Source organism: Pogona vitticeps, chromosome 5, assembly GCF_051106095.1.
Source record: "Pogona vitticeps strain Pit_001003342236 chromosome 5, PviZW2.1, whole genome shotgun sequence".
Classification (NCBI taxonomy): domain Eukaryota; kingdom Metazoa; phylum Chordata; class Lepidosauria; order Squamata; family Agamidae; genus Pogona; species Pogona vitticeps.
In genome coordinates, this window is record NC_135787.1 from 44,485,245 (window position 1) to 44,501,419 (window position 16,175).

The following is a 16,175-nucleotide window of genomic DNA, read 5'->3' on the forward strand; positions in this document are numbered from 1 at the left end:
AGCTTCCCAAGTCTTAAGAGTCCCTGAAGGTGGTGATTTCGCTCCATAAAATGCATACATTTTCCCCCTGACTTTTTTGGGGGGAAAAGTGCCTCTTATGGAGCGAACAATACGGTATTTATTATTATTGGGACTCAACCCTGAGTGCTCACTGGAAGGACAGATCCTGAAGCTGAGGCTCCAATACTTTGGCCATCTCATGAGAAGAGAAGACTCCCTGGAAAAGACCCTGATGGAAAAGTGTGCGGGCAAGAGGAGAAGGGGACGATGAAAGATGAGATGGTTGGACAGTGTCATCAAAGCTACCAACATGAATTTGATCCAACTCTGGGAGGCAGTGGGTCAAAGGCAGTGGAAGACAGGAGGGCCTGGCATGCTCTAGTCCATGGGGTCACGAAGAGTCGCACATGACTGAACAACTAAACAACAACAACATTATCGGGATATTCTGAAATAGGAATACAAATATAGGTAATACTATAATTTTGATAATTGCTATTCTGCCCATCAATGAGATTTTTACATGTTCCCATCTTTCTAATTTTTTCTTAATTTCTTTCCCTTTCTTCTAATAATTTTGTTCAAATAAGTCCTTTGTCTTTTTAGTTATTGTTATACCCAGGTATCTTACTTTATTCACTACTTTATAACCTGTCTTAATTTCTAATTCTTTCTCTTCTTTTCCTATCATATTTTTGTTAATATATTAGTTTTTCCTTCATTTATAATTAAACTTGTTTGTTCTTCAAAGTCACTGATTATTTCTTAAAGTTTAATAATATTACATGATGGGTCTTCCAGAAAGATTACCATATCATCCACAAAGGCTCTTACTTTAAGGTGCTGCTTTTCAATTTTTAAACCTTTAACTTGTTCCTCTTTTCTTATTTTCCTTAGTAGTACCTCCAATGTTTTGAACACTAGGGGTGAGAGTGGACATCCTTGGTGTGTTCCTTTAGAAATCTGATTGATTAGTTTTCTCTCCATTTACTATTATTCTTGCATTTTGTTTGCTATATATGCTTTTTATCCATTTTAAAAAATTATCTCCTACTTGTATTGTGTCTAGAACTAACATAAATTCCCAATTAATATTATCAAATGCTTTTTCCGCATCTAGAAAAAACATTCCTAACTTCTCCAGATGTTGTTCATAGAATTCCAACACATCTATTACCAATCTTACATTTTGACTCATATGTCTTTGTGGTAAGAATCTTGTTTGATCTTACCCAATCCATTCCTTTAATACCCTCTTGAATCTCTCTGCTAATATTTTAGCAAATATTTTGTAATCTACATTTAACAGTGATATAGGTCTATAATTTTTTGGATCTCTGTTTTCTTTAGGGATAATTATGATGTTGGCTTCTCTCCATGTTTCTGGGCATCCTTCCAGTAAAATCTGATTTATTATTTCTTTTAATGGAGATGTCAGTTCCTCTGATAATTTTTTTATAATATAGTGTGGGAAAGCCATATGGGCCTGGTGTTGTTCCCTGTTTTAGTTTTTTTATTGCCTCTTGTACTTCATTGTCAATATTGGGGCATTTAATCTAATTCTGGTCAATATTCCCAAAAGAATCCATTATTTGCTATTATGTTAATTTAAACATACTGGAAAGACTTCATCTTTGTTAAATAGGTCTATTCCTTTGTTTGAAGCAACAACATTAATGTAAAGTATTATTCAATGATGTGCTATCAGGATACTGATTGTGTATGTTCTATTCAACTTGAATGCAATTCTTCTGGAATTTAGATTTTTTAAATTCAGATAAGAGGGTACTCTGCTGTTGATCAGATCATATCTGACAATAATATATTCAGGAACTGAAGACACAAATAACAAAAGGTTTAAGTAAGAAAAGAGCAAGTACAAGACATCGCTTACAACACCGCAAAACAAATGCATTTGCAGTCTAATGAATCTGAAAAAAATTTGTATAAGCATTTCTTGTGCTCATAAACATTCAGGAACCAGCCATAAAGGTAGATAAAACCAACTTGATGCATACTTACTTCTCTTGATTGCTGCTTTAATGGATGACAGGGGGCCTTGGCTTGGAAAAAAGACAGAGAAAACAAAGAAATCAATATACTTTGTAGAATTTTTTTTTAAAAAAGTTCACATTTACATGGAATTCACTCTAAAAGCATAAGGCATCTTCCATGTCTACTACCTGCTAAAGTCTATTTCTGGTTCTATAGAAGTTACTTTCAAACTTCAAAGCATCCACCCACATAATAAAGAGATGCAAGATATAATCAAGTTGAAATAACTGAAGTTTAACTACTAGTTAAACTAGCCACCTAGAGTGGCCACAATGACCAGATAGACGAGGTATAAATGGAATAAATAAATAAATAAATAAATAAATTCAATGATTATTTGCTCCAGATTACATGTTGAAGTTCATTTATATCTGCTACAACCCTTTTCATGCAATTACCACCACATGACTGTAATCACATAATGGCAAAGACTAAACAAAGGTCTCCAGCCATCCCATTTTCCTGATCATCTAGCAGTTGATAGAAAGGAAAGCCTCTGTGTACAGTGGAGGTCAAAAGAAGAAAAGTTCTCCCCCTAGTGGTAGAATATGGATTAACCAGCTTTGCATTAGTTCCTATGGGAACTAATGCTTCAACCTATGAATGGCGCCTCTACATAAGAACCAAAAACAGCTGGAACTGATTATTCAGTTTTCAATGTATTCCTATGGGAAATTTTGCTTCTACTTACAAACGTTTCAACTAACGAACATCTTCTGGGATGGATTAAGTTAGTAAGTAGAGGTTCCACTACATAACCTCTCCCATGAATTTGAACCATCTGTGTAAAGTGGGGCTTTCCTTTAGAGACACTCTACTGTTCCCCATACGCAAGGACAGCACAGAAGCTGAAGCCAGCAGATGTAGCCTCAATATCCTAATTCACAGAATTATAGTGATTTGAACAATAACATCTAAAAAAGGCTCCCATCTTAACAGTGAAAGCTGCCTATTAAGAAGCCACTTGTTTGTAAACTTTATTACATCTTACATGCAAGACTTCTATTTTGAGTGTGGTTGATGTAGATTGAAAGTTCAAAATATTTGTAATTGTTAAGTTTGAGAATTTTTTTTCAGCAAAAACCCCTAGTTTTGTTTATGTAGATGCAGGATGTTGTGTATGTAAAGTAACAACTAGTGAGAGTGTGTTTATATATAAACAATCTTTATCTCATAGTCCAAACTGGACTGTTCAAAATGTTTCTATTCCCCCTCATATATACGAACAACAGAGAGAAAGATCTGAGCAAGTCTGCATATCAGAGCCACAACTTCAAAATGTTAAGCATAAGATATACATGGATAATCTAAAATGTGCATTATATGACTGCACAGGGTTAACCTTTAAAAAGAGCGGAGGACCTTTGGAGCAAACATAAGGCAATCTTTTTTCAAAGCTATTTTTTTTCCTTCTGAGAAAAATAACTCCAAATAGCAGGTGATTTTTTTCTGATTTTTTGAAACATCTTCATCAATAAAATACAAACATTTAGGAGTGTGTCAGGAGATTAACCATCTCATTTTCTAAATAAAGAACTAGTAAGTAGGTAAAAAAAACACAACAATGCACAGAAGAGACAGGTCAAATAGAAAAAAGCCAAAGAAGTACAGTATTGTAAATGTTGGAAATGCTCTCTGGAAAATTTATATACAGATGTGAGATCTAGCACTCCAGGGAAGTGGTACTTTGAACTGAACATAATGAATGCTTCTTCTGTGAAACAGCACAAAACAAGGCATTCTGCTCTTACAGGTTATGCTGTCCTAGCAATACCTACTGCACAACTTCCTATCCCAAACCAGATGTGCACAAAATACAGCATGTTCTGTTTTACAGTGACTTCTATAACTTGACAACAGTCAGACGCACACCTGGATGTAGTCACAAAGCTTGCAACTACGCTAAGATTAACAGCCATTTCTAGGGCAAGTCAATGAATATGTTTATTAATTATAGTATACTAGCTTCAATGACTGCTGAAGAAAGCAGGAAATCTAGATTCTCTCTACCAAGTATATGCTGGTTACAGCCAATTCAGGTTTGTGAAATCTCTATTAGAACAAAAAATGGCTAAATGGCTTCTCAAAGAAAGAAGGTGCCTACTCAGACTGCCTAAGGCCTGCTTCACATATATTTTTCTCTAAATCTTCTGGAACGGATTAAGTTAGTAAGTAGAGGTTCCACTGTATCCTGAGCAAATACTATGTCACAAGTATGGTGCCTCAACTTACGAACTTAATTGGTTCTGGAACTCCGGTTGTAGCTCAAAATTGTCGTAAGTCGAAGCACCATTTCCCAAAGAATGCACTGAAATGCAATTAATCCGGCCGAAGAAAAAAATTACCAAAATAATAATAAGAATAAGAATTAAAAGAACAAAAAACACTGCAAGACCAATTGGAAATGTGATTCATCTGTTCCAGCTGAAGAGGGGGGAAAAGAAAAGCAAACAAATCATGCAAGACCCTTCAGAAGTGCAAAAAACCCAAAGCAAAAAGCAAACCGTGCAAGACACATCAGAAATGCAAAAAAAGCAAAGCAGAAAGCAAACAAACCCTGCAAGACCCATCAGAAATTGGGAGAAAAAAACAAAAAACAAACCCTGCAAGACCCATCACAGCATAGAAACATAACCCCATCACCCAGCCTAAAATCACGCTGCAAAACCCACCCAGAACAGTTTTTAAAAAGTAGAAAGCAGCACCTTACCTTACCAGGCAGTCTGAAGCTGCCTCCGATCGCACACTCTCTAACCGCTGGGGCAAAAGACCTACAAAGAAGCAGCCTCTTCGCCACCAACGGTTAGCAATTTGAATTCCCCGCCTTTTTCCCTGCCTTTTTCTGGTTGTAATTCAAGGCTCTGGTCGCAAGTCAAAGAAAATTTTGCGGCCGGAGCCTATCATAACTCGAAATGGTTGTATGTTGGGACGTTTGTAAGTCAAGGCACCACCGTACTATGTGATGAGGATATGAATCACAACCCACTGAATAACAAAGCAAAAAGTATCTCACTTCATGTGCCTTTTTTTAGCCCATAAGATATATTTTCTTGTAGAAAAAATGGTGGTCAGTATCGTATTGATACTGCATCCTATTGACACCACCACAGTAACATGTGATTGAACAGCTTGCACAGATGTTACTGTTGAGCAAGCAGAGGGCAGATTTCCTTCACAAAGATCAGTACTTCCAAAACACAAATTCTGCAATTAGTACAATCCTGTATTACTAAAGACACAAATGGAAAATCATGACTCTGCTACTCTCTGGAGGAACTTACAGAACATTACGGGTTATAAGAAAACATCTTCCCCGGTTCTGGAAAACCAGAAATTGGCAGATGACCTAAACGAGTTCTACTGCAGATTTGAAACACCACCATCTACACCTGCGGTAAACCATTTGTGTTCAGAAGTATTAAAAACCGCCTCTCCTACTGTTGTTCCTTTATCTCAGGAATCTACTTCCTTGGTGATTTGCGAAAAAGATGTGCGTGATCTTCTTCAGATACAAAAGGTTAGGAAAGCTCCGGGAGCAGATGGGGTGACTCCCTTCTGTTTGAAAGTGTGCGCTGCACAATTAGCGCCTATCCTAACACGGATTTTCAACAGCTCATTGGAATTGTGTAGTGTCCCTACATGTCTTAAAACTTCCACTATTATCCCTGTACCTAAGAAAGCTTCTATTAGCGGACTGAACGACTACAGACCCATCGCCTTAACATCTGTAGTGATGAAAGTCTTTGAGAGATTGGTGCTGACCCATCTGAAGGACATCACTGATCCTTTGTTGGACCCTCTCCAGTTTGCATATCGGCCTAACAGATCAGTAGATGATGCTGTCAATATGGCTATGCACTACATCCTACAACATCTGGATTCCTCAGGGTCTTATGCACGAGTTCTTTTTGTCGACTTCAGTTCCGCGTTTAATACAATTGTACCATCTAAATTGTATCTTAAACTGATTCAACTAAAGGTACCCATTTCTGTTTGTAAATGGATACATAGCTTTCTGATAAATAGGAAACAGCAAGTGAGACTGGGGAAAATAACATCTAATATCCGTACAGTTAGTATGGGAGCCCCCCAAGGGTGTGTACTTTCCCCATTACTTTTCTCCTTATATACGAATGATTGTATTTCCACGAATCCCTCTGTTAAGATTCTGAAGTTTGCAGATGATACGACGGTCATTGGACTTATTAAGAATGGTGACGAGTCGGCATACAGACGGGAAGTTGAGCATCTTGTCGCATGGTGCAACAGTAATAGCTTAGTGCTCAACCCACAGAAAACGGTGGAGATGGTAGTGGACTTTCGAAAACACCCCCCTTGTATACTCCCACTTTCCGTCTTAGGCAGCACGGTCTCTGTAGTAGAGTCGTTCAGGTTCCTGGGCACTGTACTCTCTCGGGACCTGAAATGGTCAATTAACATCGATGGCATCATTAAAAAAGCTCACCAGCGTCTGTATTTTCTACGACAACTTCGGAAATTCAATCTGCCTCGGGAGCTGCTTGTCCAATTTTACAGAGGCATTATTGAATCTGTCCTCTGCTCTTCCATAACTGTTTGGTTCGGTTCGGCAACCAAACTGGACAAGAACAGGCTTCAGAGGACTGTCAGAACTGCTGGAAAAATAATTTATTTATTTATTTATTTATTTATTTGATTTATATCCCGCCTATCTGGTCCAAACGGACCACTCTAGGCGGCTAACAACCATAAAGATAATATAAACAACGAAAACAGACAATTCTAAAAAAGAAGGCACTACATTACATCATATAATATACAAAACAGAAAACAAAAACAAAAAAAAGGGGGGTCAAGAGGAGTATGATGGAAAGGCCTGCCGGAACAACCAAGTCTTCAACTGCTTCTTAAAGGCACCCAGCGAGGGAGACCTGCGGATCACAGGAGGTAAGTTGTTCCAGAGGCGAGGAGCCACCGCCGAGAAGGCCCGATTTCTTGTCTTCTCCTTCCGGGCCTCCCTCGGCGTTAGGCTCCTCAACCTCACCTCCTGGCTCGCGCGAGTGACACGGGTAGATCTTGGCGGGAGAAGGCGTTCCGCCAAGTATCGAGGCCCTAAACCGTTTAGGGCTTTGTACGTGAGCATCAACACTTTGAAGTCGATGCGGAAACGGATGGGCAGCCAATGCAAGGCGGCCAGAGTGGGTGAAATATGTTGGTATTTTTCACACCACTGATTAATCTGGCCGCCGCATTCTGCACCACCTGTAGTTTCCGCAGCAACCCCAAAGGTAGCCCCACGTAGAGCGCATTACAGTGGTCTAATCTGGAGATTACGAGCGCATGTACCAAGGTAGTGAGCGCCCCCACATCAAGGTAGGGTCGCAGCTGGGCTATCCGCCTAAGGTGAAAAAAGGCGGAACGGACCACTGACGCCACCTGGGACTCCATAGTGAGCGCCGGGTCCAGATGGATCCCCAAGCTGCGAACCACATCCCTGACGGGCAGGGTCACCCCCCCAAAAGAGAGGGGGTTTCCCAAATCCCGAGCTGCGGGGGCACCCACCCTCAGCACCTCCGTCTTGTCCGGGTTCAGCCTAAGCCCGTTCTCCTGCATCCACTGCAGTACAGTCTCCAGGCAGCGCTGAAGGGACGGAACGGCATCTCCTGTGGTTGGCAAAAAGGAGATATAGAGCTGGGTGTCATCAGCATACTGATGACACTTGACTCCACACCCCCTGATGACCTCTCCCAGCGGCCTCATGTAGATGTTAAACAGCATTGGGGAGATAATCGACCCCTGCGGAACCCCACAATTGAGGATCCACGGGGCCGAGACACTCTCCCCAAGCTGAACTCTCTGAGGACGGTCCTCCAAGAAGGAACGGAGCCAGGACAATGCCAGGCCACCTATTCCCAACTCGGAGAGCCTCCCCAGGAGGATACCGTGGTCAATGGTATCGAAGGCCGCTGAGATATCAAGGAGGACCAACAGTGACACTTTGCCCCTGTCGGCCTCCCTCAGAGCTGATTTGCCATCATTGGAAAAGTTGTACATTGCACGGGTTAAAAAGAGAGCGGAAAAGATCGCGGCAGATCCACGGCATCCTGGTCACAACTTGTTTAATCTTCTCCCCTCTGGTCGGCGATACAAGACACTGTATACTAAAACATCGAGGCACAAAAATAGCTTTTTTCCCTGTGCCATCAAACTGCTGAATTTGTAACCATCTGACGCAACTGGGAGTTGAGGCAATTGGCTTTTGTAGAATTTGTTCTTAATTGTCTTGTGAATTTTTCTGTTTATGGTGTGTGTGTGTGTGTGTGTGTGTGTGTGTGTGTGTATTGTTTTTAAGTGTGGCCGGTAGCCATATTAAATTCCGGGTATGGTTTACATACCTGGCCAGTAAATAATAATAATAATAATAATAATAATAATAATAATAATAATAATAATAATAATAATAATAATAATAATAATAATAATAATAATAATAATAATAATAATAATAATAATAATAATAATAAAGTGTTTGGATTTTCCACTCAGTAGAGGCTCAGCAGGATACTGGCTCATATGTTACGTGGCTACAAGTCAGGATCTTCACATTACCAAATCCACAGATGCCACCACCTTAGTCACAAGCTTGCCTTGGCTTAATGTGGGTATCTGAATACTGAGTTGATATTTATGCAACAGTACTTCCTTCACTCCACCTCACCAACACAGCCCCAATATCAAATTATCATTATTGGTACCAGAGAAAGAACTTGTAGCAAAAAACTTCCTCTGCCCGAGCAGTTTTCTGCTTGTGCAAAATCTGGGTACAACAATGGGATACTGTTTATACTTGTGTTTGTAACTCACTGCTGTTGAACAATTTAAAGTTACTGTTACCTAGCAATGAGAATGAATTAGATATAAACCTACAGTAAATTGGATGGCCCTGCTTAAAACTCCAGAAGCTCATTACAGTGGTGCCTCGCTTAACGATTGCCTCGTTTAGCGATGAATTCGCATAACGATGTGTTTTTTAAGAAAATAATATGCATCACATAACGATGTTTCCTATGGGCGATTTTCGCTTAGCGAAGTTTGGGACCATGCTTCGCATAACGAATGCGATTTTAGGTCCCCTGCTTCACTTAACGATGTTTCTTTTTTCAATTAAAAAAGTGTCTTAGAAGGGTCAAAAACGGTTCTAAATGCTTGGATTCATTAGAGGACCCCTTAAGTCATGTGCAAACCTGATTTGGCTTTGATCTGACTTTTCGTTAATTTTTCGTGAATTTATTTTTTTTTGGCCCATAAGAACCAATGGACCTGTCAAAATCTGACAGCTCTATGCTTTCCTATGGGGGAGAAAACAATTCACAGAAAATTAACGAAAGTTCAGATCAAAGCCAAATCAGGTTTGCACACGACTTAGGGGGTCCTCTAACGAACCCAAGAATTTAGAACAGTTGCTGAGTCTTCATTAATTTTTTGTGAATTTTTTCTTCCCCCATAGGAAATAATGGAGCTGTCAGATTTTGACAGCTGTCAAAAGTTGGGGGAAAAAAATTCAGAAAAAATTAATGAAAAGTCAGATCAAAGCCAAATTAACTTTTGCATCCGTTTTAGAGGGTGCAGAAGCTAATCCAAGCATTTAAAACCATTTTTGACCCTTTTATGACACATTTAAAATTGTAAAAATTGACTTCGCAAAGCCCTTGAAATGTATTGAGTCAGCTTCAATACATTCCAATGGAGGATACATTGTTTCGCTTAGCGATGTTTCCTATGGGTTTTTTCGCATAACAACGGCAATCCGTTCCAATTGGAACGGATTAACCGGTTTCCAATGCATTCCTATGGGAAATGGTGTTTCGCATAGCGATGGTTTCACATAGCGATGTTTTTTTTGGAACCAATTAACATCGCTATGCGAGGCACCACTGTATCTTGTCCTATGAATGTCAACTCCGAATTTTAAGTTGTGAGAACAAATTCCATGGGGCTTATTGCCACATAAATATGCATAGAATTGGACTCTGGATTTCATTAATTTATTTGGTCCAGAGAACACTTTTTCCCATTATTACACAAAGCAACAGTTCTGTTATTGTTATAGTAACAGCTACAGTAGCTAACATAAACGTGCTTGAAAATACTATCAATCTTAAGTGCTGGCTGGGAGTGTCTAAGAATTGTTTTCTATTTTTATATTTCAGAATGGTGTGATTATATGTCATTGGTAGAACAAAAAGATAGATGAATGCTTCTTGGTTTTATAGCCTTGGAAACTGATAACAGCTGAAATATTTCCAAATCCCTTGAAATCTCTGCCAGCCTTTCATGTTGCAGATTACAAGAAATGTTGGCCATAATCGTCTTGCATAAAGTTATAACCCCCCCCCACAAGCTGATGATGTCGTCAGCTATAGGCTCTTATTACTTATTTAAAGTTTCCTACTCTTCCTCCATCCCCAGGTTCCGTGGGATCCCCTTTGAATAGACGAAGCCTTTGGAAGCCTCAGGACGGGGACGGAGCCTTTAAGGCCTAAAAAGCACTGCCGATGCTCCCACCTCAGTAGTAGAATAGAAAACTTTTAATGTGTGACAAAAGCCCACAGATCATCAGCTTGCGCAGGCATAATGTTATGCAAGAGGGGTCTGGCCACTGTAAACAGAGGGAAGAAACAGTTCTTCCAACACATGGTTTTGCCTCCTTTATTGTCACTTATCGAGGAATCATGGAATTAATTAGTATATCAGGCAAAACCAAAAGAAAAATAAAACCTCACTGATTAAGCACCATTGACACTTTCAGAGTTACACTGATATATTCCTCCTTAATAATTTAAATACTTTATTTATATAAAATATCCAACTGTGACAACAGAGTTTTTGTAATGTAGGGGATCATTTAACCCCCCCTCCCCTTTCATATGACATGCCATTCTGCTGCCTCAGACGTTTAAGGTATCCTGCAGCATGTGCAGATCAAGCCCTGAGAAACCTCTAGGAAGACAAAGATGCAGGCACCTCTAACGGCTTTCCACTGTAGCCATTTGTCAACCATTACAATCCTCCATCATTGTCCTTCCCTCGTGAGCCTCAGCTGGCTATTCTGAAGCACGAGTCAAGACACAGGGAGTAAAACTCTGCCAAAACATCTGCTGCTATTCATACTGTGAGGGAGGGGGGCTAAACAGTCCCCTGTCTGTGTTGGAATTGTATATGAATGACTCATTGGGTGGTTTTTTGGACCTTCCACTCTTGCTCAATTCCAGCCATGATCCCAGTAAACATTAGTTTGCCAACAGGGTCATAAGCACTTTGCTTTTCACAAGGGTGTTCCCGTTGAATACATTACGCTATGTGTGTGCATAATGATGTATTATCCCTGACTGGGTGTTGGTGGCAGCCTAGCCAGATTAGCTTAGCTCTTCAGTATTACTCGATGCAAAGGGGTTGATTAGCTTCATGTTTTAACAGAATATTTTAAAAACGCATATAAATCACCAGACCTCGCCCATTTCAACTCTGTACAACAGTCACAGTGATGTGTCAAATAAAAGGTTTGAATTAACACACTACGTGTTATGACTTGAGGAGCAAATAATACCTGGGCATCTCGACAGATACAACTTGATAACAACAACACCATGCACATACTGAACCATACACTTTAAGCATCATGGGGAGAGAACAAAACATTTTTATCTACAAAAAACCTATGGCATTGTAAAAACACTAACAAGTTCATCATATCATAAACCTGCCACATTAACCTGAGTTTATCTATATGTTGTAGAATCCACAAGTGAACAATTTTCCTCAGAATGCGAGTCTTTAAGGAGCCACAGGATGCTGTGGTTTTTGTTGAGCTTCAATGGTTCCTTTTAAAACGGAAAAAAAAACTCACAAAATACTGAGGCAATTTTAAGATTAACAGACTGTTTTATTTTAGTGTGAATTTACGTGACTTACACTTAGTAATATGTTCCTATTAGTCATTCCAGTGTTTCAGAGGCAACCACTGTCATTACTTGTTACAATGTTTAAAAAGTAATTCTTTGCATTACTTGTGCTCCTTGTTACTGTTTATTACATTCATTTTTTAATTGAAAAACTCAGGATGGCTCTGAAAGTTATAGGAAACCTGAAAGTAACTAGAAAATGTTACTTATTACAACCGTGAAGTAACTTTTCTGCTTGATATGTTACTTTTGAAATGTAACTTCATTGCACCTTCACTGCCAAAAAAGTAAATAGTTACAGTTAACTCTGGCACTTGTAAGAAATTATTGCCAAACTCTGAATTTGCTTCAGCTGGCTGAATTTACGTGGCTTACAATACATTTCCTGGCTGCAGAGACAGGGATTGAGACCTTGATTCTCCACTGTGCTTAATGGGGCAAGAACCAACCTGTGTAGCTTTTGGTCCTTTGAGCGATGGAATGGTAAACCACTTCTGAGTACTCTAAACTTAGAAAACTCTGAAAAGGGTCACTATCAGGTGGTAAAAAAAAAACCCCAAACTTCTGGAATTTGTCACCAGCCATTTTAAAAATTTCTTTATAAAAGCACAATTATATTTCTGAAGAGCAACAGTTCACTCCAAGTAGTCGCTGATGCAGCTCAGTTACTCCCTTCACAGCACAAGCAAATACGCAAGAGTAGCCTTTGAAAACTATGCATTACATAGATATTCTAAGCTATTATATAAACACACCTTCCCTAAACTTGCCTCTCTCCAGAAGCACGAACTGGAGGGGGCAGCCATTGAGGTTATGCGGGGGAAGGAATGGCGGTGGGAGTAGAACATCCCCACATAGGAGAAAAGAGGTTAGATATCTTACATCTATCCCCTATTCTAGTCCTACCACCAACCAGATGGTATCAGCAAACCCTTGGGCCACACAGTGCTGTTGATGAACACCAGGTCGGTACAAAATAAGGCTGCCCTCATCCATGATGGTAATTCTGGATGGGGATGTGGAGATGGCCTGCATTACTGAGACCTGGGTGGGACAGGAGGGTGGTGTTCCCCTCTCCCAACTGTGCTCACCTGGGTACTTGGACCAGCACCAATGTTGCTTGGAGGGTTGGGGAGGCAGAGTTGCTATAGTCTATAGGAGTTCTATATCCTTCCTATCCCTTTGAGAGGAGGTCTTGAGGGCCTCTATTGTGTGTTGGGCTTACAAAACAGATTAGGGATTCTGTTGGTGTACCGCCCATCCTGCTGTGTACCAACAGTCTCCCTGCCTGAGCTGACAGAGGTAATTTTGGACCTGGTGTTGAGGACTCCCAGGCTGTTGGAACCTCAACATCCATGCCGAGGCTGCCCTGACTGGGGCGGCTCAGGACTTCATGGCTACCATGACAACCATGGGGCTGTCTGAATGTGTCATTAGCCTGACACATAAGAAGGGTCATACTTTGGACCTGGTTTTCTTAACAGGACTGGAAGATGGTAGTTTGGATGTGGAGGGGCTGGTTGTGACTCCATTGTCATGGTCAGACTACTTCCTGGTCAAGTTTAGTCTATTAGCTTCTTCTCTCCTCTGCAAGGGTGGGGGATCTATTAAGATGATCCGCCCTCGGAGACTAATGGATCTGGATGGTTTCCTGAATTCTCTGTGGTTGGCGCTCCTGTCGAAACTCAGGTCACTGTAAGGAATAAGGAGATTACCTGGGCGGTTGATATGATTGTGCCTAAGCATCCTCTCCCTGCACACAGATACCAGACAGCTACTTGGTATACATCTGAACTGCAGGTGATGAAGTGAGAGGGGAGGCAGCTGGAGCGCAGGTGGAGGAAATCCCACTGGGAGTCCGATCAAACACGACTTAGAGCCCATTATCAGACCTATTTTGTGGCAATACAGCCAGCAAAATGGCAATATTTCACCATTCATATTGCTTCCTCAGAATGTTGTCCAGCAGATCTGATTCGGGTGGTCTGGGATCTTCTTCAACTGGGAAATCTGCTGGAGGTCCCGGATAGCTCATCAGCTCGCTGTAATAAGTTTGCCATTCATTTTGATGGGGAAATCGCTCAGATTCACAGTGGGCTGGATTCCACCATTAGAGGATGTGTCCAGCATGCCGTGCTTCGGTCAAGTATTAATGGATGAGTTTCAGTTGTTAAGACCTGAGGATGTGGACAGGGTGCTTGGATCTGTCCGTTCTACCACCACTCCGCTCAACCCTTGCCCATCTTGGCTAATTCTGGCAGGGGGGTTCGCACCTGGGTCCAGGAGGCCGTGAACGCCTCTTTGAGAGAGGGAGTGGTCCCTACTGCCTTGAAAGAGGCGGTAATTCAGCCACTCCTTAAAAGCCTAACCTGGACCCAAGGCTGGTGGTTAAATACCAACCAGTGGCAAACCTCTCTTATTTGGATAAGGTGTTGGAGTGGGTTGTGGCCGGGCAACTCCAGGCGCTGCTGGATGAAACGGATTTTCTGGATCCATTTCAATTGAGTTTCAGGCTGGGCTTTGGTACAGAGACTGCCTTGGTCACCCTACAATGACCTTTACCAGAACAGAGACGAGGAGTGTAACCCTGTTGATACTCCTGGACCTCTCGGCAGCGTTCGACACCATTGACCATGGTGTCCTTCTGGATAGGCTGGCTGGGTTGTGTATTGAGGGCACCACTTTACGGTGGTTCCGCCCCTTCCTAGCTGACTGTGTCCAGAAGATGATGCTGGGAGATAGTTGCTCTGCTCCATGGCATTTATGTCATGGGGTTCCTCAGGGCTTGATATTGTCCCCCATGCTGTTTAACATCTACATGAAACTGCTGGGAGAGGTCATCAGGAGGTTTGGGCTGAGTCAGCAATATGCTGACCACACTCAACTCTACCTCTCGTTTCTCACCAATCCAGATGAGGGGGTTTCTGTGCTGAACTCGTGTCTGGACCTGATAATGGACTGGATGAGGGTTAATAAATTGAAACTCAATCCAGACAAGATGGAAGTGCTGTTAGTGGGTGCCTCGCCAAACAGGCTAGAGGGAAATTTCCCTGCCCTGAATGGGGTTGCACTCCCTCTAACGCAGAGGTCATCAACGCCCGGTCCATGACCCGGTGCCGGTCCCTGGCATAAGCCAGACCGGGCCACGAAGACAAACTTTCCCCCTCCCTCCCGCACTCCCCTCCCCACAGCTCCTTTGCACACACCTGCACATGCCTCACCCCTTCACACATGCGCCCATGCACGCAAAGCAGTTGTGGGGAGGGGAGTGCGTACAGGGGGAGGGGGAAAGTCTGTCTTCACGGCCCGGCAGCGGCGGCGATGGGGGTGGTGCAGAGCAGGGGGGGAGAGAGAGAGGCAAGCAAGAATTTATGTCTACAGCAGGAAGGGAACAGAGGTAGGACTTCCCCCGGTAAGGAGGCAGAAAGAATACGTATGCTGACTTGGGGTATTCTCAGCCTCAGGCTGGGAACCATACCCCATTTGCAAAGTTCTTGCCATGCCTCCGGCGTGTGTGCTCCCCCACCGCTTCGCGTGTGTGCAGGAGTGCCTGCCCACACATGCAATGGATGTAGTCACAAATATTACTGTAATGTGCTCTACGTGGGGCTGTCTTTGAAGATGGTCCAGCAACTGCAACTGGTCCAGAATCGAGCTGCACGGCTGGTGATTGCTGGGGCCACTAGGGAACACATCAAGCTGATTCTGTTTAAATTACATTAGCTACCAGTTGCTGCCTGGGCCCAATTCAAAGTGCTTGTTTTAATATATAAAGTCCTAAACAGCTTGGGCCATGGATACCTGAAGGACCGCCTCCTTCCATATGAACCTACCTGGCAGTTAAGATCTAGCCAGGGGCCCTTTTGAAACAGCCGTCACTCAAGGCGGTAAGAGGGATGGCTTGTAGACAAAGGGCCTTTTTGGCAGCTGCCCCCAGACCATAGAACACCATCCCAATTGAGATTCATCTGGTGCCTACACTGATGACATTTTGGCACCAGGTCAAAACCTTCCCATTCCAGAAGGCTTTTAATTGAAATAATATCAACCGTGGGTCCTGATGGCAATTTTTAGAGTATATATTTTAATTGTATTTTAATTATTTTATCTTTTTTACTATATTTTAATTGTTGTAAGCCACCCAGAGACCTTTGGGTAGTGTGGGTGGCATATAAGTTA

The 16,175-nt window shown here is 41.8% G+C and overlaps 1 protein-coding gene across 4 annotated transcripts in view; it reads right to left on the reverse strand.

Moving 5' to 3' along the window:
- SH3D19 (SH3 domain containing 19) overlaps positions 1 to 16,175 on the reverse strand; it is a 91,452-nt gene that overhangs the window by 52,616 nt on the left and 22,661 nt on the right. For all 4 annotated transcript variants that reach the window (XM_020781319.3, XM_078394770.1, XM_078394771.1 and 1 more), the window contains exon 3: positions 2,023 to 2,063. In XM_020781319.3, coding sequence (XP_020636978.3) covers positions 2,023 to 2,063 — 41 coding nt within the window. The remainder of the gene's footprint in view (positions 1 to 2,022; positions 2,064 to 16,175) is intronic.